The sequence below is a fragment of the Leptidea sinapis genome, chromosome 16 (genome assembly GCF_905404315.1).
Source record: "Leptidea sinapis chromosome 16, ilLepSina1.1, whole genome shotgun sequence".
Classification (NCBI taxonomy): Eukaryota; Metazoa; Arthropoda; class Insecta; order Lepidoptera; family Pieridae; genus Leptidea; species Leptidea sinapis.
This window is the reverse complement of record NC_066280.1, coordinates 6115599-6142644: the sequence shown is the minus strand read 5'-3', so window position 1 is coordinate 6142644 and position 27046 is coordinate 6115599. Positions and strand designations below refer to the sequence as shown.

At 33.7% G+C, this 27046-nt stretch overlaps 1 protein-coding gene across 1 annotated transcript in view; it reads right to left on the bottom strand.

Moving 5' to 3' along the window:
* The window catches only part of LOC126968804 (organic cation transporter protein-like), a 49949-nt gene extending 43103 nt beyond the window's left edge, over positions 1–6846 (bottom strand). Inside the window, exon 1 of the mRNA XM_050813918.1 lies at positions 6529–6846. Within this exon, the coding sequence (XP_050669875.1) occupies positions 6529–6695 (167 nt within the window). The 5' untranslated portion in view covers positions 6696–6846. The remainder of the gene's footprint in view (positions 1–6528) is intronic.
* Between the last annotated feature and the right edge of the window lie 20200 nt (positions 6847–27046).

The window sequence follows — 27046 nt, the reverse complement described above, 5'->3', positions numbered from 1 at the left end:
TCAAAAAAGGTTGATATTACAGGTACTTTCTTGTTAATACATGTAGTTATTTCTTCTATTAAGTAATAAGCAGCCAAAGTAGTTGATTTGTTAGCTTGAAATCCAGTTTGTTCTTTTTTTATAATATTATGTTTATTTAGAAAATGCATTATTCTTACATACATTGCTTTTTCCATTATCTTTGAGAAAATAGATATAAGAGTAATTGGCCGATAATTATTGATATCGGTTTTAGTACCCTTTTTGAGTAAAGGCTTAATAACAGATAACTTTAAGCTTTCTGGAAAGACACCCTGTGAAAAGGATATATTAATTAAGTAAGTCAAAATATGAGAGATATTGTGCTTGCAGTGTTTGAGTATATGTGTAGATATGGAATCATAACCTGTTGCCTTTGTATTTTTAAGAGAATTTATTATCTTTATTACTTCGTTTTCGGAACATGGAGAGAGAAATATACTATTATTGATTGCATTTATTTTGTATTTATATTGATTATTCCAATTATGATTACAATTTTTAGTCAAATCAATAAAGGAATTATTAAATGTTTTTGCAATGTCTGATGGATTTGTTATATCAACGTCGTTATAATGAATTAGGTCAATACAATTTTTAGCTATCATATTATTATGACTACCTTTTTTCTTTATTATATCCCATGTAGCTTTAGTTTTATTTTTTGAGTTTTGTATATATTGATTATTTAGGTGTCTCTTAGAGCAGTCAATACAAGACCGTAATATTTTGCTATATTTTTTTAACTTTATCTTACTTTCATGAGACTTTGATTTGTAGTGATTAAATCTCAACTGTCTTTTCTTAATACAAGCTACCTTAATACCTTTTGATATCCATTTATTATTGCCAACATAATTGGACATTTTCTTATTATATATGGGAAAGCAAAGATCGTATAACAGGCAGAAAAAATCATGAAAATTTTTGAAGGCTGTATTGGCATTTGACTCATTTAATACATCGATCCAATTTAGAGATTGTAAGTACATATTAAATTTATGTATATTCTCTTGACAATAATCCCTAATTTTTATAGACCAATTTTTCGGTTTATTTATAAATATTTTCGGTAAACTTACTAGTTGGCATGATTCATGATCCGATAGAAAAAGCTTAATTACTTTGCCTTCCGCTGTAGGAATATTTGTCGCTATTATATCTAGGCATGCTTGTTGTCGAGTCTACTCTAGCCTAAGTCTACTCAGCTAAGCCTACTGGAATTATATACAAGCAATTCCTTATCTCCTATTTATATATACCTACTTGGGATCAGATAATTTGTGGACAATGGATAATAAAACATTATTGTAATTACATAAGTACATTTTATTTGTAATTTCTTTACTTTTTAATGTAGTGATTAAGTATGAATTATAACAGACATTTATGAATCGATTCAGTTAACAAATTATGATTATAAAAACAGCGCAAATAACATCGCAATACTGTGGCCTTGACTGGCCTGGTAACAAAACTAAGTTAAATAGTATTCAATTTGTCTTGTATAACGAATTATACCTCAAATATAATGAAAACGTGTGAGATAATATATTATCAATATAATAGACGTGTTCAATCTGTATTAATGATCTTGTTATGATTACAATAACGTTGTTTACGTCATCTAATAGATGGTGTTCGTTGGCTATATCGCATATTAGAGATGTGTTATGTTTGAATTGAATTAAGGCTTTATTATTGAAGTAAAGGACGAGATCATCATGGAAGAGGAGAAGTGTTCAAAGAACAGAGGAATCACAGGAGCGTCGCCGCCCTTTGAGGTGTATTGTTGTGTGTTGGGGAATTCTGTTAGATTTTAGAATAAACACTCCGCGACCGTAAGAGAATTATCTGACAAAACATTCAAGACGTAATAATATGTAAGAACTGTTTTAATGGCAAGAGGTTATTATAATATTAAAGAGTATATACTTACTCTGGCCATAAATACTGACACAAAGAATAAAAAACTACAAAATAATAATTGAAAATACATTTTGATGAAAAAAATCTACTAGCACCGCTTCATTAAGTAATGACGCTCTGAGAGAGAAGAAACAGCGCAATTTTAATAATATTACCATGTCAATACTACAGACATTCACAATCAAGTCCCAGACTGTCACGCCGTTTAGATAATCTACAGTAATAAAACTTACTGCAGCTACTTTTTAATATTTAACGGAAAAAACAGAATCCTGATAGGATGTCCGTCTGTATGTGTGTCTGTCAAGGCCCTTTATGTCAAGAACGCGTGGTATCAAGTTTAAATAAACGATACACTCAAGTGTACAGTTTGTTGGGGCTGTTAATAAAGCAAACTTCTAAGTTAACGTAAAAAAGATATAGCAAAAATATACGTTTAAATATATCTTGACACTCTCAAGGGAATCAATTTTTATAGAGTATTTTCTGTTGACCTGGAACTATGAACTATGGAAAGTCTTATCCTACATGTATTGGGAGAACATCCTAAAGCTATACATTTGTAATTAAATAGTAAAACATTATACTGAACCCGCGGTGGGCGAGTCCGATTCACTTTAATCCGGTATCCAGGTAACTCAGGTGAGTGTGATAAAATGTGAACTTTACTTTTGCATTGGGCTGTCTTAAGCCCAATGCAGTCAGCATAATTTCAGCTGTCAAATGACTATAAAAACTAAATCATTGATTATTCCAAGCTTCCACTCAGCTAAGTTTTAAGTAAGTTAAGTCTGAGCAAAGTGTAAGTAGGCTCTATAGCTCGTTCCGGATGTCGGAAGGGTGAATATATCTATCAATTGACATATTTTGATCATTGAACTTGCACTTTTTGAATCATTCACCTTAAACTTAAATATGAGTCCAGACAGCTGTGCTCGTTCCACACGTAGGAGCTACCCAGAGGTTGTGAACAAGTCCCTGGCGGCAATATGACGTCATGGCGGAACGCGAGTATTACAAAGCCTAATTAACTGCAGTTTTATTTAAAAGATAGATTCATAAGATAGTTTTAATAAGAATACTATTTTAAAACAATAACGGTTAAGTTAGGTATTACATCGATTTTTATCATATCGTAGCCCTAATTATTTAGCGGTGGTAAATGTTTTCCTTTGGTCCCTACTCTCTAGCACAGAACTCGGTGTTTTCAGAACGATACGATATTGGTACAAATAAATAAAGCGCGTACAGCTTCGTTAAAGGCCGATAACGTTTCTGTGATTCCTCTGATATTGAAAGAGAATGTGGGCGGCGGTGATCACTTAACATCAGGTGACCCGTACGCTCCGTTGTCCTCCTCTTCCATCGTACAAATATAATATCCCTATTCTTATCCCGCATATCACCATACTGACACTTTTACTACGTTCTCGGTACCACTTCACTTTATCACATTGTGTTTCCGGTTACCATTAGATTGCCGTTGAGAATATAAAATTTTGATTTGTCTATTGGACGGGTTCGTGGGTAACACTGAAAATGTTTAGAACTGGCCACTTAGAAACATTGTTAATGAAAACGTTTTGAATTTCAATTTTAGAACTCTTTGGTAACTTAATGTAGTATATTGCATTCATTTGTCATTTTTTTTGTGAATTGGCGGCAAATCTAAAACTCTTGTTACACGTGAAAATGAACCTAACGCGAGAAAATTTTCGATCAATGATTTAGTATGACTTTTATTGTGGGCTTACTCAACAACAAAGCTATGATAGGCTGCAATTAGCATTTCTTAATGAAGCCCCATCTCGTGTCACTATTTACAATTGGTTTAACGAGTTTAAGCGTGGACGTAGCAATCTCAATGATGTTCCGCGTGAGGGACGTCCATTAACAGCGACTACTGATGATAACATCAGTGCTGTGCGACGTGCGTGTGCATGTTAGAGGAAGATAAGAGAGTGACCTATCAGCAGATACGTGCAAGCCTAGGCATTGGTATGAGTCAAGTTCAAAAAATATTACACCAACATTTAGGCGTCTATAAGCTTTGTACCAGATGGATTCCCCATACTTTAACCAACCACCAGAAACACCTTTGCATTGACTGGTGTCGCCAAATGTTAGATAAGTTCAACGGCAGTGACTCAAATGCTGTATTTGACATCGTCACAGGTGATTAAAGCTGGATATATAGCTACGAACCCAAAACCAAAAGACAATTAGCTTAGTGGGTGTTTCCCTTCGAGGATCGGCCAACTAAGGTAAAGAAATGAAGAAGTCAAGGAAAAAAGATGATTGCCTCATTCTTTGGTCGGAAAGATCATTTTGCGACAGTTGTGCTAGAAGATGGAAGGACAGTTACTGCAGACTGGTATGTTAATCGATGTTTGCCTGTTGTCTTGCAAAAAATTCGACAGCAGTGCTCTTGAAGCAGGATCCTCCTTCACCACGACAATGTTTCAGCGCACTCCGCAAAACGGATTGTTGAATATTTGACTATGGCAGGTGTCGAGATAATGAGTCATCCGCCATACAGTCCTGACCTGGCGCCCTGCGACTTATATTTATTCCCAATAACTAAAGATAAAATTCGAGGTATTCGCTTTACGAACCCTGAAGAAGAGACCCCTAAGAAAGAATGGGCCCACTGCTTTTCTCACTGTTTCCATCGAATTCTTCTCAGGTCTGAGGCATTCATTTTGGAATGGGTGGTGGTTTTTTGACTTTCAATAAGTGATGTCACATCCTATTTTGAATAAAAATATTTGAATTTGAATTTGAATGCGACGATGAGTAGAGAGGAGCGGAGATTACTTCGAGAAACAATAAAAGTATTGGCAACTTTCTACATGAATCCGTTTTTCATTTTCTAAACATTTTCAGTGTTACCTATCGATAGTTTAAAACGAAAGCAGAATATTGAAATATAAACAAGTATCGTATTCTTTAAATGTTTTCAAGTTATCTCAAACAAGAATGTTGTAATTCAGTATAAATCGTCCGTTTGACCGGGCGCAATAATTCATAGCTCGCTCAATATAACTTATATAACAATATTTGTTTGATTGTTTGGCCAACCAGTAATATAATTAAATACTCGATGATATACAAGTCCCAGCAGCTCTAAGCTGTACCTGTATGTATATGTTTGTATAGATCTTGTTATCGTCACTTCATAGGATTGCCACCAAATACGATATTCACGTCAAAAATCAAAAGAACATCCATATAATATAAAACTATTATCTATCTTGTATAAAAATGGGAACAATAAGGAGATTTACATTCATAATATTAACAACGTTGAAAACAATATAAATTTCTGTAATAGTTTCGAACAATGTATGACGTTGACGTGCCACTTGTTCTGTTAAAATTACAATACTATGAGTAAATAAAATTAAAACTATTATTATGGGAAGTGTACCAAAATACTGGCAGCATTTCCACGTTGTATAGCTAGGCTGATCCGTTGACCGAAATAGCTGGCAGCGCTGGGGTTTCTAGTTGCCATATTGAGGCGCGACGATAGTACTTTGTACATATTATAATCTAATAATTGAAACTAAGATGTTGGGTTGAGTAGTACAATTTGTAATAATAATACTACAAAAAATAAGAAAGGCACTTGGTTTTCAATGTAAAATAACACGAACCGTATATTACAATATTTGAAAGATGCCACGCACACAAGCATCTAATAGTTGCCGTAATAAAGAAGCTATTGTGGTTGTCTTAGGTAGTGTGGTATCTAGTTGGAGCGCAGCGGAGACTAATCCTTAATCTAAATTGGTAGTATATAGTAACGTATTGACAAACGTCAAATTTATCAATGGGTTATGTTGCAAAAAATTAAATGAAATCAAACCACATTTATTTAATAGAGTCGAATTACTTATACATTATACTTATAAATGATAAAAGTTAAATATTTTATACCATTTATCACCAAGACAAAGTTAAGGAGTTTGGCAAGGACCCACTACCGCTCGTTTAAATCAATATTTACAGCTTCATCACCTTACAAAATATTTAATTATAATCACACAATCGCAGAACACAGATAATCTTTTTTCTAGAACACTACTCAAACGTCATAATATGTAACGTATTCAAAATGTTTATTTATTATAAATATCGTTGTGGAGTCTGTAGCTCCACAAGCTCACTTTCTTCATGGTATTCGATTACTATCACTCAGTGCTTTATGTTTCCATCCATATAAACGATAAATTATTCATAAACTGTGTTTGTGAAAACATCACACTTAATATTTTATTTAATATTATCCTGTAGAACATAAATTGAAATAATAATTTACAAAATATTGAGACTCAACAAAAATGCTTATAGCATCCCCATTGGAACACAACCCACGACCCATCACTTTAATAAATAACTAGGAAATTAATTTTGATCTAAATCATAGAATATGTAATTCATTAATAATTATCTCAACCATACCATCACATACTACTATTATCAATGAGTTCAATTATAAAATACAATTAGAGCACAAATGAATATGGTAAATGTATAATATTATATAATATATTATATTATTATATTGTTCTTTACCTGTATTTGAGATCCATTGCTTCAAAATTATAGACTGATGAGTACATTCCCGCCAATAATACAGGAAACAAGATCATAATATGATTCAACATATTAAATTTACCAAACGGACCTAATATTTGTAATATATCGTCTACACTCACTTCTTTATCTTTTTCAACTTCCATCTTAAATTAATTACGTTTCACACAATGCGAAATTACAAATTAAATTTTATTATTTTATTATTGTTTACCACATATTACCACGAACATTAATAACAATTTAAATTTGGAACGTTTTTTTTATAATTTACACAGGCAAACGCGACGGTGTCGTTACGATCGGCCGGATTATTATAGTGCGCGCCACTCGCAATATAAATACTTTTTATTGTTACTTTAGAACTGCAGCTTATCGCCTTCAAGGAACTCTTTGATATTATTCAATTATTCACGTTATACTGAATCAAATCTTTTAGTAAATTAGTCTTTAACGTCAATTATAATATTTACTTAATACGTTTGTGATACAAAAGTGTGTGTTACAAAAGAAACCAAATTATACGACTTGTGGACCTTCAAGTATAGAGTCCACAAGTGATAACTTTAATTCATCTAAGTTCAACTATTTAATATTGAAATTGTTTAACTTGAGAAAAGCTGAAGTTATAACATACATTTTATGGATATTAATATGATAATGTACGGAAAGGTTATTTAAATAAAATATTTTATTGATTATAAAAGATATTTCATTCTTTGTTAAAATTTTTGAATATGTACATTAGAATTTTGTGTATGTTCCTTATTATTATCATTATTTAGTCCTATAAAAAAAACAATTGGATAGATAGCGTGAGAGAAAGGGAAGCCAAACAGACTGGCGCCGTAACGCGTTACGTTACCAAGTGGTTTACCTTCCAATAAGAAGTTATCACTTCAAAAAATATTTAAATTTGCATGGCAGCCATTTCGGAACTCCTCATGTCGATATTTCTATTCAATTCAAATACAAATTAAAAATTTAATTATTCAAAGTATCAATGTAATTACTTTATATTATAAGTTTACTGTGGCTTCAATATTGCAACTCATCTAACAAGAAGCCACAAGAAACTCAGTGAAAAAAGGCTTTTTGTTGGTTAAATATAATAACAGAGGAACTCAATAAGAGTAAGTATAATAGATTAAAGATTTTTTTTAATAAAAACACACGATCCAGTTAAGGACACAATATGACCCATTATGATTTCCATTAGTAGAATTTCAAAAAAACTTTTCTGTCCATAGCCGCAAACTGAAATGCTAGTCAAAAAGATAAAGGGCTAGATTTTTATTAAACTTAATTTAATATTAATAACTGTTAAAGTTTACAAATTTCTTGACTACATTTAATAATTTATAATATATTAAATTATATTTATTAAAAAAAACTTAAATAGGCTATTAAATAATTCCTAGGTCCTCTGACAGAGTTCGTGACCTTGGGTCGTCTATCAAATCGGCAAGGCGCCTCGACAACTCTTTTATGAGTTCTTGTGCTGATCAACCCGAGGAGCCATCTTCTCCACCCCAAAGGAACAAACATAATATGATATTGATCATTATGTGATATTGTGATATTGTCCGAGCTTCTTACTTCACCTATCGCCACACAACAAACAAACAATATAGTTATGAAAATTTTTCATTTTTCATTTGCTTTGCCTAAGAAGTTGATTTGTGTGTATAGCGTCAGCTAATTCGCACTACCCCTGTAAAAAGACGTAACTACACTTGCGTCAAAAATGTTTTATTACGTAAATAAAGCGAGCATCATGGTTTACACCTTCTGTCAAAATATCGTGAAGCTATCGACAAAAATTAAGGAATAAATGCAAAAATACTAAAATTTTGCGACTTTAGAAAACATAAAATTCCAGCTTAAAATAGAGGTATGCATATTTACGTTTATTCGCCTTACAATTATCCCGCTAATTAAGTCATAATTATGTTTACGTCAATTTTAAAAGAAGATTTACAAGAAAATGTATAACGCAAATATACTTAAATACTTGTTCCTGTATTTTACAACCTAGGACTATTGTGTGATTCTAATTACTTATTTCTTCTACGAAACTTTTTGCTGAAAGTTTGTGTGATTATTGTTACATACTTTCCACCCAACAAAACTTCACAATGCGTAAAGTGTAGTTGCAGTTACTCCTTTATTACACGAAGCATTTCATACCTGATGTAGGGTAATTTTAAATACATGCTTTATGAAGGATGATACATGATGGAGGAAGATAATCCTACAAACAAAGTACGACGGCGACTCTGAATCGAGAGAAAAACAGATTATTTGTATGACCTCGAAGCTAAATAGAAATTACCTCCGGAAAAAAGACACCACATATTATGAGAAATTTTATTTTTTAGCGTCAACTTCTATAGTTTACAATAGTTGCGACATTAATGTTGATCATCTTGAAAACTATAATAGTCTGTTTGGTGTCACTGAAATTATGAGTACTCTTTACTGCGAAAACATAGAAGAACTTTTGAATCAAAATCTTCCAATAGCTTCGTCATCGAATTCCAATGAGACTTCAGCACAACCCACACAGATTCACTTCATGATCAATGAAAATACTTTTTTGAAGACAATTAATGTGGGATTATATTTTAAATTACGTTAAAGGGGAACCAACACGTGCACTAGTAGGCTCGAAGAGACCTCGATCGCAGACAGTGGTCTATGCGATGCCAAAAAGTAATGGACGTGATACAACTACTGTTTGCAAATAGATGTTTATACAAACACTAAATATCGGTGATAAGACTGTATACACAGTTCCTGATAAGCAAGAAATCCAGAAGATTATCGATCTCCGAAGTGAAAGCACCTAGGTAACACTGAAAATGTTTAGAAAATGAAAAACGGCCTAATGTAGAAAGTAGCCAATACTTTAATTGTTTTTCGAAGTAATCTCCGTTCCTTTCTACACATCGTCGCATTATATGGAACCACTGAGAAAAGCAGTGGGCCCGTTCTTCCTTAGGGCATTTTCGTACGCTTTCACCGCATCTTCCGGGCTCGTAAAGCGAATACCTCGAATTTTATCTTTAGACCTTTCCGACCAAAGAATGAGGCAATCATCTTTTTTCCTTGACTTCTTCCTTTCTTTACCTTCGTAGACCGATCCTCGAATGGAAACACCCACTGAGCTGATTGTCTTTTGGTTTCGGGTTCGTAGCAATATATCCAGCTTTAATCACCTGTGACGATGTCAAATACAGCATTTGAGTCACCACCGTTGAACTTATCTAACATTTGGCGACACCAGTCCATACGAAGGTGTTTCTGGTCGTCGGTTAAAGTATGGGGAATCCATCTGGTACAAAGCTTCCTGACGCCTAAATGTTCGTGTAATATTTTTTGAACTTGACTAGTACCAAGGCTTGCCCGTATCTGCTGATAGGTTACTCTCTTATCTTCCTCGTCCCACACACTGACGTTATCTTCAGTAGTCGCTGTTAAAGGAGCTCCTCACGCAGATCATCATTGGGATTGCTACGTCCACGCTTAAACTCGTTAAACCAATTGTAAATATTGGCACGAGATGGGGCTTTATTAAAAAATGCCAATCGCAGCCTATCATAGTTTTTTGGTTGCGTAAGCCCTCAACGAAAGTCATAATAAATGATTGACCGAAGATTTTCTCGCGTTAGATTCATTTTCACGTGTAACAAGAGTTTTAGATTTGCCGCTAATTCACAAAAACACATGAAAAATGAATGCAATATACTACATTAGGTTACCAAAGAGATCTAAAATTGAAATTCAAAAAAAGTTTTCATTACCAATGTTTCTAACTGGCCAGTTCTATACATTTTCAGTGTTACCCGCGTACAACAAAAAGTTTTATTGATCATATTAATATGTTTCCACGTGACGAATCGCTTTACACCACAAACAAACACAAAGAGGATTTCTAGATGAAAAGCTTAATTGCGCCAAAATGCATCGTTTATACTTAATGTGGATTAAGAATAACCCAGATTATGAAAATGTTACTCCAGCATCCGAGAGATGGTACTATAATATATTTACTACACAATTTAATATTGGCTTCTTATAGCCAAAAAAAGATTTGTGCGGAACTTGCAGGCTGATTCTAAAAAAAGAGCAGTGGATATATAATATGAGATGCACATTAAAAACAAGGAGCTTATAAGAAAAATTAAAAACCAAGAAAAAGAAGAATTTGATCCTAAAGAAAACGCGGTGGCTTGTTTTGATTTGGAAAAAGTATTAAACTTACTGCAATCAGAAGTTGGAGTTTTCCATTATAAACGCAAGTACCCAGTGGTTAATTTCACAGTATTTAACATATTGACAAAAAGTGGTCATTGTTATGTTTGGCATGCCCAAATAGCAAAAAGCCAATGAAATAGCCAGCTGTCTATGGTGCTAACTACAAAGTGAAGCTGCGAAAGGAACCAAAGTAATTTCTTTGTATTCGTATAACTGCACTGGACAAAATCGTAATCGGTTTGTTTTTGCACTGTATATTCACGTATCTAAAGCATTAGGTATAAAAATTACGCACTGATTTTTACAGATAGGTCATACCCAATATGAGGGTGACTCGATGCACTCCTGCATTGATAAAAGCCAAAAATAATCACGTACTCTATATTCCAGAAGAAATATATGCAATCATTCGAAATGCAAAAGTACAAGGTGAAAAATACTACGTCGAAGAAATGACTCAAGACATTTTAGTCGATTTTAAAAAGCTTGTTGTCAACAATAAGAACTGGGAAACAGATGACTTCGGAAAGAAAGTGAGTTGGAGTAAAGTTAAAGAGATTTCAGCAGATTCTCAATGTCCGGGTAAATTGCAAATAAAATATGAATTCGATGATGAGACACCAAAAATTGTAGACACAAATAGAAGCGGAAGAGTTATGAGAAAAAAAGAGCTGCAGACAGTGAACACACATCAGGCATTACTGCAATTATACGATGCGCCGTTACCGATATCTGAAAAATGATACAAAGACTTGATGAGTAAAGATAATCACATACCACCACACTCTCAGACGTTTTATAAGAGCTTAAGTACTCAATCTACTGCCACCGAGTCTGATTCCGAAGTTGAGGATAATGAAGGTTAATAAAAATAGTGAAAATATCACTATTTTGAACATTAGCTGATTATGGATGAGATAAACATATCTTTAAAAAAAAATAACCCTGTTTGTTTTCATTTTCTCTAAATTAATTTGTCCCTATATTTATAGTTTTGACTTACATACACGCACACGCACATAATAGACTATTTACTGTAAGAAGTAGGTATGACATGATACAAATTAAATATTCGGTTACTTTCCGCATTATAAAAGCTATTTTTATAAATACACTAACTAAACTAAAATAAATAACTCCCTAGAAATTCATAACTCGATGTACAAAAAAGGATTTTCCGTTAAATAATAACGTGATTATACTTACAACTCTAGATTATAATGAAATATAATAAAGTATAAAGCCGTAAGTAGAGTTATTTCAGTTCATATATTTCATATTACATAACAAAACCCCTGCGAATATTATTTGTGTTTCGTGGAATACAGAAGTAACCGTGTTTTTTTAAATTATCTCGAAGTACATCAAGCTGTTCCTAAATTAAATAACATGTGCAGTTTAAAGCAACTGTGATCTACAATTTTCTCTTTGAAACTTATTTCTAGAACTCATAATAAAAATATAGGACAGTTTTTTAAGCTCCTGAAAAGTTGGTGAAAATCATTTACTTCCTTTTTCCAGGAATAGTGCGAATTTATGAACAGTTTGTGTCTGCCCGCAACTTCTGCGTCAAATTCAATTCAATAAAATTGATAACCGTATTATCATATTATATACTTTACTGTACCCCTAATTAAGGTGTGTGTCAACATTTCATGATTGGTTGAGTATGATAATGGAGTGAACGCAGAAAACGTAGCAAACAAACAAGCAAACAAACTCACATTGTAATATCGTAAATATTATTACACACGGGCACATTTTCTGCCATAAATTTTCTTCGAGTTTTCTTTTATTTTTTTATCATGTTGTTTCTTTTGTATAATGACAGCATATAGTGCATTTATTGGCACATGTCCATAAAACTTAAATTGTATAATATAAGTAGTAACGGACGGTATGTTTATGACTGTATACATAAGGAACAGAGTTTTTTAAAATAATTGTTTGAAGCGTATATGTGGTAAAGGTTAATATGTCATAATAAATTTCGTAATGATACCACAGATTGGGAATTGAGCGACCGCTCTCAGAGGCTACTTAAAAAATATTAAAAAAAAAAAAGGTTCGCTGAGTTTCTTGTGCCCGTTCCTCTCATCTCTGAGGCATAACATTTTCGAATAGGTGATAGTTTTGACGTTCAATAGCGTTATTAACACTTGGGATCAAAATTATTGAATGAAAAATTTGATCGCTCTCTGTAGTTAAATCTGTTTGATTCACGTTTCTCTGAAATCTTTATTTATTGAATTTTTACTTAACTTTGTGTACGCGACGAAAGGTGTTTGCTTTTCTAACATCGAGTAGGTTCAGTTAATGGTAATATTAACAATAGTAACATGAAATGTTCAATTACATTTAATGTAATGATGCATAAAGAGACGGCACACGACATAACGTAAACAATTCATTAGTAATTATTAAATTAATAATTATTGTTGTTAAAACAACATGAATGGTCATGATTGAGATTCTATTTAAGATATGGTATTTATTATTATTCAAATGTTATGAGCACTTGCACGAGAGTCTCTTGCTAGAATTTGGCGAGTCAACATCTCCGGAGGATGCCTCGTGTCGAATTGATTAAAGACGCATCTTATCGGAATTTACACTCGAGGAGGCTCAGCATATTTGAATAATAATAAGGTATATGAATGAAACGTATACAGTATGGATTGTGTATATATGAAATAATTGAAAATACAAGTCGTAGGTACTGGTCCACAGAAGTATCGTAAAATAAATTATTTAATTTAAGTCCCTAAATTACAGAAGTGAAATTTTCAAAGAAAATAAATATCAAAATTGAATTAAAAAAATAGAACTGTCTGTTTAGACAACCTACTTTGACCCCCCGAGGAGCGACAACGTAGATCACAAGCGCCAAATCAGTTCTTCTCTTCTCGTAAACAAGCTCTTAACAAATAGCGAAGAAATGAAAATTGATTTAAATATTTCACTTGAACTTTTAGAAAGTTAAATTAATAAATACAGTCAGTCACTTAAAACAATCGCGCCCTGCGTAAGGCACCCACTTGGATTCACGGACTCTAACAGATCGGACACACATCTCGGAAGTAAGCGGAAAACTGATTACTGAATCAACAAACACTAAAATGGCTAAAAAAACAAAGATAAAAACTATTCTAGTTTATCGATACTTTATTTACAATTACTAAACAACAACCTAAACAAGGCATTAAAACTAGTATTTTTGTGTTATTCGAATGTTTTAATAATTTTAACAGTTAATAAATTAATGAATGGATATGTTTTGTAAAAATAGTTTAGTTTTTAAATTTAATACTTACGAAACTACTGTTTTCTGAATGATTTCCTGAGTATGGAACAAGTTGGTATGATTTTTGATGGTTACTTTTAAATTACAAATAGGTAATAAATTGTTATTCATAACAATCATCTCTAAACTACTTCATAATTTATAAAAACAAACTAACGAAGCTGTTTACTTTTTGTATTAAAAAGTACCATAGGACGGTCCGGTGGGCGTGGCTGGATGCCTCTCACCAGCTGGTCGCCGTCGACCTTCGTGCTGAGTCCGGTCCGAACGGTGATAATAATAATGTTGTGCGATGGACATGCGACATACCGTCGAATATGGGCCGCTACCGGTCCGCGTCCGATAGTTCGGCCGGACCAAATCGGACTATGTGTTTACGATATAAAATACACGGGTCTGGCGGCTTTTCTTTCGTAGCACTGCTATTCAACTTTTGCACGGCAAACCGGCAACGCCGTCTTATGATATTGAAATATTCATATTCATTGAATCATTGACCCAGTTACCTAATACTACATAACGTTTAAATTTGCTCAAAATGAAGTCTATTTTTTGACGGATTTTGTTAATTTTTGGTATATCGTCAGCAAATATACTAACAAGTATGTACATTTATTTCCATACTGTATTTAGTTCAAATACTATTATTTTTATCTTTATTATTATTTATTTTATCTTAAATATTGTTTTCTTATTAATTATTTGCTGAAAAATAAATATTAAATAAACAAAAGTGCAATCGAGCGAAAAATAAAACATCGAAACGCAATGCTATTGGTTATGTTGTTATGTATTGCCTTACGATAGTTATACATTGATCATTCCTACTATTTGCTCTTAATACATAATATTTCTTCTACACTTATTATTTACTCTTAGTACTTAATTATATTAAATATTTATATCATAATGACTCTGTTTATGTATTTTTCCCAAATCTTAATCAGTACGTAATTAGTAACGACCCTTAGCATTGTTTAATATATTGTTTACTGTTCCCATGTTTAGTTATCTTCAAAACATTAGTTAAGTACACTCTTTTAGCATAATATAAGCTCTAGCTAGAGCTATAGCAGTTAGTCGATACTTCAATGTCTTAGATATAACTTGTAAATTGTGAATCATTATAATAAATATTTTTTAAAACAAGTTTTCTTCTGGTCACGTAACGAATTTGGCGCAGTCGGTAGGATCTCGCGTGATCCACTTCGTGAAACACGGAAGATGAAACCAACGTACAAACGCACCGGGACACACATCGCCCATCGCAGAAAACGTACGGTAGCCACAGGCTTTTAAGCGTTTCGCCGGACCATGCAGCTCCTGATTTTACTGTTATTGTGGTGAGTGGCTTAACTTGTTGCTCTATTTTCTGATTCCATATCCTATTGTTTCCTATTCCTATTAATAATATTATCTACGTGTATTATTGTTTAAATCTAGGCATACTCTTTCATACTACTTCAAACTCAAACGATTTACAAATTTTTGTTATATCACTAACAAAAACATTTCAAAATGAGTAAGCCAGAAGTCAAAATCAATACAGAAGTAGATCTTAAGGTACTACTACAACTAATTCCTGATTTCGACACGTCACAAAGTTCAGAAGAGTATCGATTCATTCGTTCTTGCGACGCCGCAATCTTGTTAGCCTCCATTCAGCAGCAACAACTTCTTTTAATTTACACATTAAATAAAATAAAAGGTCCCGGTTCCTCTGATGTCCATGTTAAACAATATGTTACTTGGGACGACTTAAAATCATTTTTAATTCAAAAATATTCCCAAACAAAAACGTTAGGTCACTTGACCCTAGAACTCCAATCCTTATTTCAAAAACCCAATGAATCAGTAACGGATTATTTCCTTCACGTTGACCTATGTAGAAGTAAAATAATTGAAAAACTAACAACGGAAATTTTAGATAATACCCTGGAGGGTCGTAAGACCACTACCGAAGAGATAGCCTTAAATGTGTTTGTAAATGGTCTAAGCTCCGATATAGGTCTAGGTAATGCTACGAACTAGGGCTTTTACCAACCTATCAGACGCGGGTAACTTCGCTACACAAGAAGACAAAATTCGGAAAATGAATCTTGCTAGACAGTCTTTATATAGAAATGTATCTATCCCTGCTATTTCCATACCTTCACCTAACAAAAACTCACAATATAGTTATAACACACCCACATCTCAGTTCCAAATAAGTAATAAAAAATTTTCAATTATTGCAAAAAACCTGGTCATCTAATCGCTGAATGTCGAAAAAGAGCCTACAATAACAATTTAAAAAAGAACCACTTACATCCCTCAACATTTAGTCACCGTACATTACCTACACAATCACAAGAAAATAACGAACATTCAAAACATATCAATCATTTAAACTCACAAGCGGCCGAGGAGATGGGCTTATCCTTGGAAACCGCTTTAATACCCTGCTCCAATGCCCAAACACAGTCTTGGAACCCTGTAATCCAACAGGAACTGAACAACAACCTGGAAAACCTACAACTTTAAAGAAGGTTCAGTTGATAACAGTTATCAAACAAACTAAAATACCCTTCAAATCCAGTCCATCGGAGACAAACGAAAATCATCTTGACCGAAACAGATAAGTCACAAAGTAATGTATATTCACAAACAAATTCAGTCTATCGGAGACAGTTTCGTGATGCATGCACACAAACAGATGACTTGACTAGCCGGTTTCAAAATACTAAATCTGAATGCACTAAATTAATCCAATTCAATACCGAACTCATTAACTCTGAAACAAATTCTAAAAATAATATCTCTCATAACTTACTACCTCATGAAACTCCTAAATCCAATACACACAAATCTAAATCAAGTCAAAATCCCAAATCAAAGAGAATATCTAAATTAAAAATAAACAAAGAAATTTCACCTGAATCATACAATATTTCCTCGCTCAACGTTCCTCCAGAAAATCTTTTACATTGCAAATTTCATATCCATGGCGTACCAGTAACATTATTAGTTGATACCGGTGCCGCTATATCTATCATTAAGAGAGATAAAATCGGTAACAACACGATCAATCCTTCTAATAAAGTTTCAATGATTGGCATCTCTAACTCAAAATCTACAATACAAACTTACGGCACTTCCGAAATTTCTCTTGATGATTTCCCTAAACATAAATTTCATATAGCCGATCTCAATATAATTGCTGACGGTATCCTAGGGAACGACTTCATGTCTTAATTCAATGTTAACATCTATGTCCAATCAAAAACTATGCGAATACGTAATAAGTCTTTTAAACTCCTTTTTCTTGATAAAATACCAAAGAAGGAAGACACTAAGCAATTTATAGGACAAAGATCAGAAACAGTTATTGCTATGCTAATCATCTTCCAGACGGTCCTGCTATTGTTGAAAAACAAACAATTGGCGACGATTTGACTATCCCTAATGCACTCGTCAACATTAAAGATAACAAATTCCTAATTGCTTGTGTAAACTCCAGGAATCAAAACAAATTCATTTCCGTTCCTTATATCAATGTCAGTTCATTTAATGAACAAACAAACCTAATTAGTTACTCTGTAAACTCCATGAACACAGGAAACAATAACAATTTCTTATCAAAAGAAAAGATTAATAAACTTATTAGACGTGATCACTTAAACGACGAAGAATGTAAATCATTAGATAAGATTGTTTCCAACTATGCAGACATATTTTACACTGAGGGTGACCCCCTAACATTCACGAATCACACCAAGCATTCAATTCCCACAACATCAGAGACACCCATTAATACAAAAACGTGTAGATTTCCCTTTGTACACCAACAAGAAGTAAAATCACAGGTAGACAAAATGTTAGATCAAAACACAATACGACCTAGTACATCACCTTGGAGTAGCCCTATTTGGGTAGTGCCCAAAAAGATGCCTCTGGAAAACAAAAATGGAGAGTTGTTATAGATTATCGTAAGCTTAATGACATTACAATAGGAGATTCATATCCCTTGCCTAATATTAGGGATATATTAGATAAATTAGGACACTCAGTATATTTTACGACTCTAGATCTTGCTTCAAGTTTTCATCAAATAGAGCTTAACCCTACAGATATCCCTAAAACCGCATTTAACACACCTTACGGACATTATGAGTTTTTAAGAATGCCATTTGGCTTGAAGAATGCCCCTGCCACGTTCCAAAGGGCAATAGACTGCGTTCTTTATGGTCTTCAAGGTGAACGATGTTTTGTTTACCTTGATGACATTGTAGTTTTTGCATCTAGCCTCCAAGAACATGAGCAGAAACTTAACGAAGTCTTTGGTCGCTTGAGACAACATGGGTTAAAGGTTCAACCAGATAAATGCGAGTTCCTGAGAAAAGAAGTTGCTTATTTCGGTCACATCGTCTCGAGTGAAGGCGTAAAGCCTAATCCTGAAAAGGTTAAGGCCGTCAAAGATTTTCCAATCCCAAAATCATGCAAAGACATAAAATCCTTCCTCGGTCTTGCAGGTTATTACCGCAGATTTATACCAAATTTTAGTAAAATCACTAAACCTATGACGGGTCTTCTAAAAAAGGACGTTCCTTTCATTTGGAGTGTAGAACAACAGCAGGCTTTAGACACTTGCAAAGATATACTCACTACCGTTCCCGTTTTGCAATATCCAGATTTTAGCAAGGAATTCGTTTTAACAACCGATGCCTCTATTCATGCAATTGGAGCAATACTTTCTCAAGGTGAAATTGGCAAAGATTTGCCAATCCCGTACGCTTCACGTACTCTCAACAAAGCAGAATCCAACTATTCAACAATTGAACGCGAATTACTAGCAATCGTATGGGCAGTAAAACACTTTCGCCCTTATTTGTTTGGTAGAAGATTCAAAATTGTGACTGATCATAAACCTCTTACCTGGCTATTTTCAATCAAAGACCCAGGTAGCCGTCTTGTTCGCTGCAGACTGAAATTAGAAGAGTAAGATTATGAAATTATATATAAAGCTGGTAAAATCAATACCAATGCTGACGCGCTCTCACGACCACCAATTTTTAACACCAACACAATTGACCACAAGATCAATACTTCAGATCCAAAAATTACTTCTGAAGATTATCTACAAACTAATTACGAACGTTTCTCCGAAATCTCATCTCATAATCTCGATACCTCAAAACTGAAACTTTCACCAGATAGACTCCTAGACCCCCGACACAAAAACATCTTTGTTCCCATATCCTGTGAACTCTCCGACTTAAACGAGATCTATAAAGAAGCTATAAATTCATGTTCACAAATAAACCCATATCTCGAAAAATCTAGATCTCTTTATGACACCGATCTCTTAATCTCAAATGAAAACCAGAACACATACTTTTCTTGCACACGACATTTTGATCCTTGGAACTCAGAAAGCTATTTTAAATCTTTAATGTCATGCCTTCAAGGAAACGATATAAGAGTACTTTATGTACCAGATCTCAAAAATGATAAGACATGTAAACTCAACGGAAATGAACAATTACACATAACGGCATATCTAGCCGAATATTTCGATTGTCATATAACAATATGTGAGAATAGAGTCCGTATTCCAAGTCCCGACGAAATTTCGAACATTCTTAAAATGTACCATGATGAACCCCTTTCAGGACACCGCGGTGTCATTGACACTACACGGAAAATCCGTGATGACTATTTTTGGAAAGGAATGACGAACGATATTAAAAATTATATTGACTCATGTCTTGTCTGCCAACGAAATAAAGTTCAAAGAAAATCCTTTCAAGCTCCTATGGTTATAACCTCTCAATCAACTGAACCTTTCGAAAGAGTTTCTATGGACCTAGTTTCTTATTCCGACATAAGCAATAGCAATAATAAGTATGTCCTCACGCTACAGGACGAACTTACAAAATATGTCCAAGCATACCCACTTCCAAACAAAGAAGCTCTTAGCGTTGCCAAACAATTAATTCATTTTTGCCAACACTACGGTGTACCTAAACGCTTCCACTCTGACCAAGGCTCTGAATTCATGAATAATGTAATGAAACAACTCATGAAATACTTGGGGTCCAACCACACGTTTAATACAGCCTATCACCCACAAACCAACGGTTTCCAGAGAAAGGTTTACGTTTCCACATTACGTGATCATATTCGCATGTATCACAACAGAAATCTTAGAAACTGGGATCAAATCATACCATTTGCAATCATGTGTCATAACACTTCTGTTTATAATTCTACAGGCTTTACCCCACACGAACTTCTATTCGGATTTAAACCTCGTCAATTTTATTCAATAAAATCTATTCCAGAATATACAGCATGTGACTACTTAAAGGACTTAAATGAACGCCTGAAGGTTGCGAGAGACTCCGCTTTACGTAATGTTCAATCTATGAAGGAAAAAGCCAAAGAGCGTTATGTCAGTCAAATCAAAAATATAATTAACTTCCAAATTGGTAGCCAAGTAATGCTAAGAAATCCAAATCCTAACAATCTGGATGCTAAATGGGACGGCCCGTACGATATAATACGGGTAGGTTTTAATGAAAACTATGTTATTCGAAAAGCTGGCAAAAATCAGCTAGTTCATGCGAATAGATTAAGACCCTTTGCTACCCAAGAAACAATTAGAAATTAATTCATATTTTTATTTTTGTTTATAAATTTTAGACTAATAAAAGTTATATCTTATCATAATTAAATTAATTACAACATATACGTTGCAGGCCCAGCCATCTCGCAACAGCCCAAAACCTTCCCCCAAAATCCAATTCATTTAACGAATTGATTAATAATCCTTATATCAGTTTCATCATCGGTTCTATCATAAAATTTATATTATATATTATTTTATACAAAATGTACAAATTTATAAAATCTTTTAATAAACAATATAGGCTTTAATCAAATAAATTTAACGAGACTGTTTCGTCTCTTTCAAGGCAATCGCCGCTGCCGAAACCAATATAAAAATTACCCAACCATTACCATCTCCTTCAAGTTTATTCTTTCTAGAAGAAGGTTCAATTTTTCCTTCAGACGAGTCATGGAAACTTGTCATATATCGAGACCTTAAACCATTATTTGTCGCTCATGAATCTCTGCTCCGATTATCTAATAAATTCCAATCTATATCAAATGAACACCCCGACTTCCCCAATGTGCAATCAACAAAATCATATCTAAAAACAAACATAGGACAAATCGAAAACCGAATATCAGAATTAAATATGTATTTAGGTACCGAAATTCGAGACAAAAAAGAGAGTTGTTTGATGCCCTAAGTTCTGTTCTTAAGTGGCTTATAGGAACACCAGATGCAAGTGAAGCGCAAAGATACAACGAATGCATCGATATGAACGAAAAAATGAATGAAAAAAAAGATGCAACGAATGAAGATAACTAAACATGGGAACAGTAAACAATATATTAAACAATGCTAAGGGTCGTTACGAATTACGTACTGATTACGATTTAGGAAAAATACATAAACAGAGTCAATACGATATAAATGTTTAATATAATTAAGTACTAAGAGTAAATAATAGGAATGAATTTAGTTATCTTCAATACATTAGTTAAGTACACTCCTTGGAAATTCTAGTATATAAACTAATCGATTTGAATAGACATATGCAGATAATCTGGAGGAATCTAAAATTGTATGAATGTTTTCTATGATTACAGGGGATACTAGACGTCTGTTAGTTCTTAAGTTGCTTGTTAGTAGAAGTTCTGTATAAAGTTTTTGAAGAGATATTATTGAAGGGTGGATCGTATTAGATTTTTGCAAATAGTATACTAGAGAGACAATAATTAATTTCGCTATCTAAATTTGTAAGTAATTCTAAAATTTGTAGAGAAATTGAAGAGATATCTTCACTGAATTTAATATCAAATAAAATAGTTTCAGTGGAATTTATGTACTCGTTCAGTCGATTTATGTTTTCATTTATAATTTGTTCATCTATTGCAATTTTAAAAATAGTTTCGTTAAAATTTAGGATCGTTGATGATGTTAATTTGAATCTGCTTTTGCATGAGTGTTGATAAGTCTAGTTCACGTTTCTCAAGTGCATCGATGCATTCGTTGTATCTTTGCGCTTCACTTGCATCTGGTGTTCCTATAAGCCACTTAAGAACAGAACTTAGGGCATCAAACAACTCTCTTTTTTGTCTCGAATTTCGGTACCTAAATACATATTTAATTCTGATATTCGATTTTCGATTTGTCCTATGTTTGTTTTTAGATATGATTTTGTTGATTGCACATTGGGGAAGTCGGGGTGTTCATTTGATATAGATTGGAATTTATTAGATAATCGGAGCAGAGATTCATGAGCGACAAATAATGGTTTAAGGTCTCGATATATGACAAGTTTCCATGACTCGTCTGAAGGAAAAATTGAACCTTCTTCTAGAAAGAATAAACTTGAAGGAGATGGTAATGGTTGGGTAATTTTTATATTGGTTTCGGCAGCGGCGATTGCCTTGAAAGAGACGAAACAGTCTCGTTAAATTTATTTGATTTAAGCCTATATTGTTTATTAAAAGATTTTATAAATTTGTACATTTTGTATAAAATAATATATAATATAAATTTTATGATAGAACCGATGATGAAACTGATATAAGGATTATTAATCAATTCGTTAAATGAATTGGATTTTGGGGGAAGGTTTTGGGCTGTTGCGAGATGGCTGGCCCTGCAACGTATATGTTGTAATTAATTTAATTATGATAAGATATAACTTTTATTAGTCTAAAATTTATAAACAAAAATAAAAATATGAATTAATTTCTAATTGTTTCTTGGGTAGCAAAGGGTCTTAATCTATTCGCATGAACTAGCTGATTTTTGCCAGCTTTTCGAATAACATAGTTTTCATTAAAACCTACCCGTATTATATCGTACGGGCCGTCCCATTTAGCATCCAGATTGTTAGGATTTGGATTTCTTAGCATTACTTGGCTACCAATTTGGAAGTTAATTATATTTTTGATTTGACTGACATAACGCTCTTTGGCTTTTTCCTTCATAGATTGAACATTACGTAAAGCGGAGTCTCTCGCAACCTTCAGGCGTTCATTTAAGTCCTTTAAGTAGTCACATGCTGTATATTCTGGAATAGATTTTATTGAATAAAATTGACGAGGTTTAAATCCGAATAGAAGTTCGTGTGGGGTAAAGCCTGTAGAATTATAAACAGAAGTGTTATGACACATGATTGCAAATGGTATGATTTGATCCCAGTTTCTAAGATTTCTGTTGTGATACATGCGAATATGATCACGTAATGTGGAAACGTAAACCTTTCTCTGGAAACCGTTGGTTTGTGGGTGATAGGCTGTATTAAACGTGTGGTTGGACCCCAAGTATTTCATGAGTTGTTTCATTACATTATTCATGAATTCAGAGCCTTGGTCAGAGTGGAAGCGTTTAGGTACACCGTAGTGTTGGCAAAAATGAATTAATTGTTTGGCAACGCTAAGAGCTTCTTTGTTTGGAAGTGGGTATGCTTGGACATATTTTGTAAGTTCGTCCTGTAGCGTGAGGACATACTTATTATTGCTATTGCTTATGTCGGAATAAGAAACTAGGTCCATAGAAACTCTTTCGAAAGGTTCAGTTGATTGAGAGGTTATAACCATAGGAGCTTGAAAGGATTTTCTTTGAACTTTATTTCGTTGGCAGACAAGACATGAGTCAATATAATTTTTAATATCGTTCGTCATTCCTTTCCAAAAATAGTCATCACGGATTTTCCGTGTAGTGTCAATGACACCGCGGTGTCCTGAAAGGGGTTCATCATGGTACATTTTAAGAATGTTCGAAATTTCGTCGGGACTTGGAATACGGACTCTATTCTCACATATTGTTATATGACAATCGAAATATTCGGCTAGATATGCCGTTATGTGTAATTGTTCATTTCCGTTGAGTTTACATGTCTTATCATTTTTGAGATCTGGTACATAAAGTACTCTTATATCGTTTCCTTGAAGGCATGACATTAAAGATTTAAAATAGCTTTCTGAGTTCCAAGGATCAAAATGTCGTGTGCAAGAAAAGTATGTGTTCTGGTTTTCATTTGAGATTAAGAGATCGGTGTCATAAAGAGATCTAGATTTTTCGAGATATGGGTTTATTTGTGAACATGAATTTATAGCTTCTTTATAGATCTCGTTTAAGTCGGAGAGTTCACAGGATATGGGAACAAAGATGTTTTTGTGTCGGGGGTCTAGGAGTCTATCTGGTGAAAGTTTCAGTTTTGAGGTATCGAGATTATGAGATGAGATTTCGGAGAAACGTTCGTAATTAGTTTGTAGATAATCTTCAGAAGTAATTTTTGGATCTGAAGTATTGATCTTGTGGTCAATTGTGTTGGTGTTAAAAATTGGTGGTCGTGAGAGCGCGTCAGCATTGGTATTGATTTTACCAGCTTTATATATAATTTCATAATCTTACTCTTCTAATTTCAGTCTGCAGCGAACAAGACGGCTACCTGGGTCTTTGATTGAAAATAGCCAGGTAAGAGGTTTATGATCAGTCACAATTTTGAATCTTCTACCAAACAAATAAGGGCGAAAGTGTTTTACTGCCCATACGATTGCTAGTAATTCGCGTTCAATTGTTGAATAGTTGGATTCTGCTTTGTTGAGAGTACGTGAAGCGTACGGGATTGGCAAATCTTTGCCAATTTCACCTTGAGAAAGTATTGCTCCAATTGCATGAATAGAGGCATCGGTTGTTAAAACGAATTCCTTGCTAAAATCTGGATATTGCAAAACGGGAACGGTAGTGAGTATATCTTTGCAAGTGTCTAAAGCCTGCTGTTGTTCTACACTCCAAATGAAAGGAACGTCCTTTTTTAGAAGACCCGTCATAGGTTTAGTGATTTTACTAAAATTTGGTATAAATCTGCGGTAATAACCTGCAAGACCGAGGAAGGATTTTATGTCTTTGCATGATTTTGGGATTGGAAAATCTTTGACGGCCTTAACCTTTTCAGGATTAGGCTTTACGCCTTCACTCGAGACGATGTGACCGAAATAAGCAACTTCTTTTCTCAGGAACTCGCATTTATCTGGTTGAACCTTTAACCCATGTTGTCTCAAGCGACCAAAGACTTCGTTAAGTTTCTGCTCATGTTCTTGGAGGCTAGATGCAAAAACTACAATGTCATCAAGGTAAACAAAACATCGTTCACCTTGAAGACCATAAAGAACGCAGTCTATTGCCCTTTGGAACGTGGCAGGGGCATTCTTCAAGCCAAATGGCATTCTTAAAAACTCATAATGTCCGTAAGGTGTGTTAAATGCGGTTTTAGGGATATCTGTAGGGTTAAGCTCTATTTGATGAAAACTTGAAGCAAGATCTAGAGTCGTAAAATATACTGAGTGTCCTAATTTATCTAATATATCCCTAATATTAGGCAAGGGATATGAATCTCCTATTGTAATGTCATTAAGCTTACGATAATCTATAACAACTCTCCATTTTTGTTTTCCAGAGGCATCTTTTTGGGCACTACCCAAATAGGGCTACTCCAAGGTGATGTACTAGGTCGTATTGTGTTTTGATCTAACATTTTGTCTACCTGTGATTTTACTTCTTGTTGGTGTACAAAGGGAAATCTACACGTTTTTGTATTAATGGGTGTCTCTGATGTTGTGGGAATTGAATGCTTGGTGTGATTCGTGAATGTTAGGGGGTCACCCTCAGTGTAAAATATGTCTGCATAGTTGGAAACAATCTTATCTAATGATTTACATTCTTCGTCGTTTAAGTGATCACGTCTAATAAGTTTATTAATCTTTTCTTTTGATAAGAAATTGTTATTGTTTCCTGTGTTCATGGAGTTTACAGAGTAACTAATTAGGTTTGTTTGTTCATTAAATGAACTGACATTGATATAAGGAACGGAAATGAATTTGTTTTGATTCCTGGAGTTTACACAAGCAATTAGGAATTTGTTATCTTTAATGTTGACGAGTGCATTAGGGATAGTCAAATCGTCGCCAATTGTTTGTTTTTCAACAATAGCAGGACCGTCTGGAAGATGATTAGCATAGCAATAACTGTTTCTGATCTTTGTCCTATAAATTGCTTAGTGTCTTCCTTCTTTGGTATTTTATCAAGGAAAAGGAGTTTAAAAGACTTATTACGTATTCGCATAGTTTTTGATTGGACATAGATGTTAACATTGAATTAAGACATGAAGTCGTTCCCTAGGATACCGTCAGCAATTATATTGAGATCGGCTATATGAAATTTATGTTTAGGGAAATCATCAAGAGAAATTTCGGAAGTGCCGTAAGTTTGTATTGTAGATTTTGAGTTAGAGATGCCAATAATTGAAACTTTATTAGAAGGATTGATCGTGTTGTTACCGATCTTATCTCTCTTAATGATAGATATAGCGGCACCGGTATCAACTAATAATGTTACTGGTACGCCATGGATATGAAATTTGCAATGTAAAAGATTTTCTGGAGGAACGTTGAGCGAGGAAATATTGTATGATTCAGGTGAAATTTCTTTGTTTATTTTTAATTTAGATATTCTCTTTGATTTGGGATTTTGACTTGATTTAGATTTGTGTGTATTGGATTTAGGAGTTTCATGAGGTAGTAAGTTATGAGAGATATTATTTTTAGAATTTGTTTCAGAGTTAGTGAGTTCGGTATTGAATTGGATTAATTTAGTGCATTCAGATTTAGTATTTTGAAACCGGCTAGTCAAGTCATCTGTTTGTGTGCATGCATCACGAAACTGTCTCCGATAGACTGAATTTGTTTGTGAATATACATTACTTTGTGACTTATCTGTTTCGGTCAAGATGATTTTCGTTTGTCTCCGATGGACTGGATTTGAAGGGTATTTTAGTTTGTTTGATAACTGTTATCAACTGAACC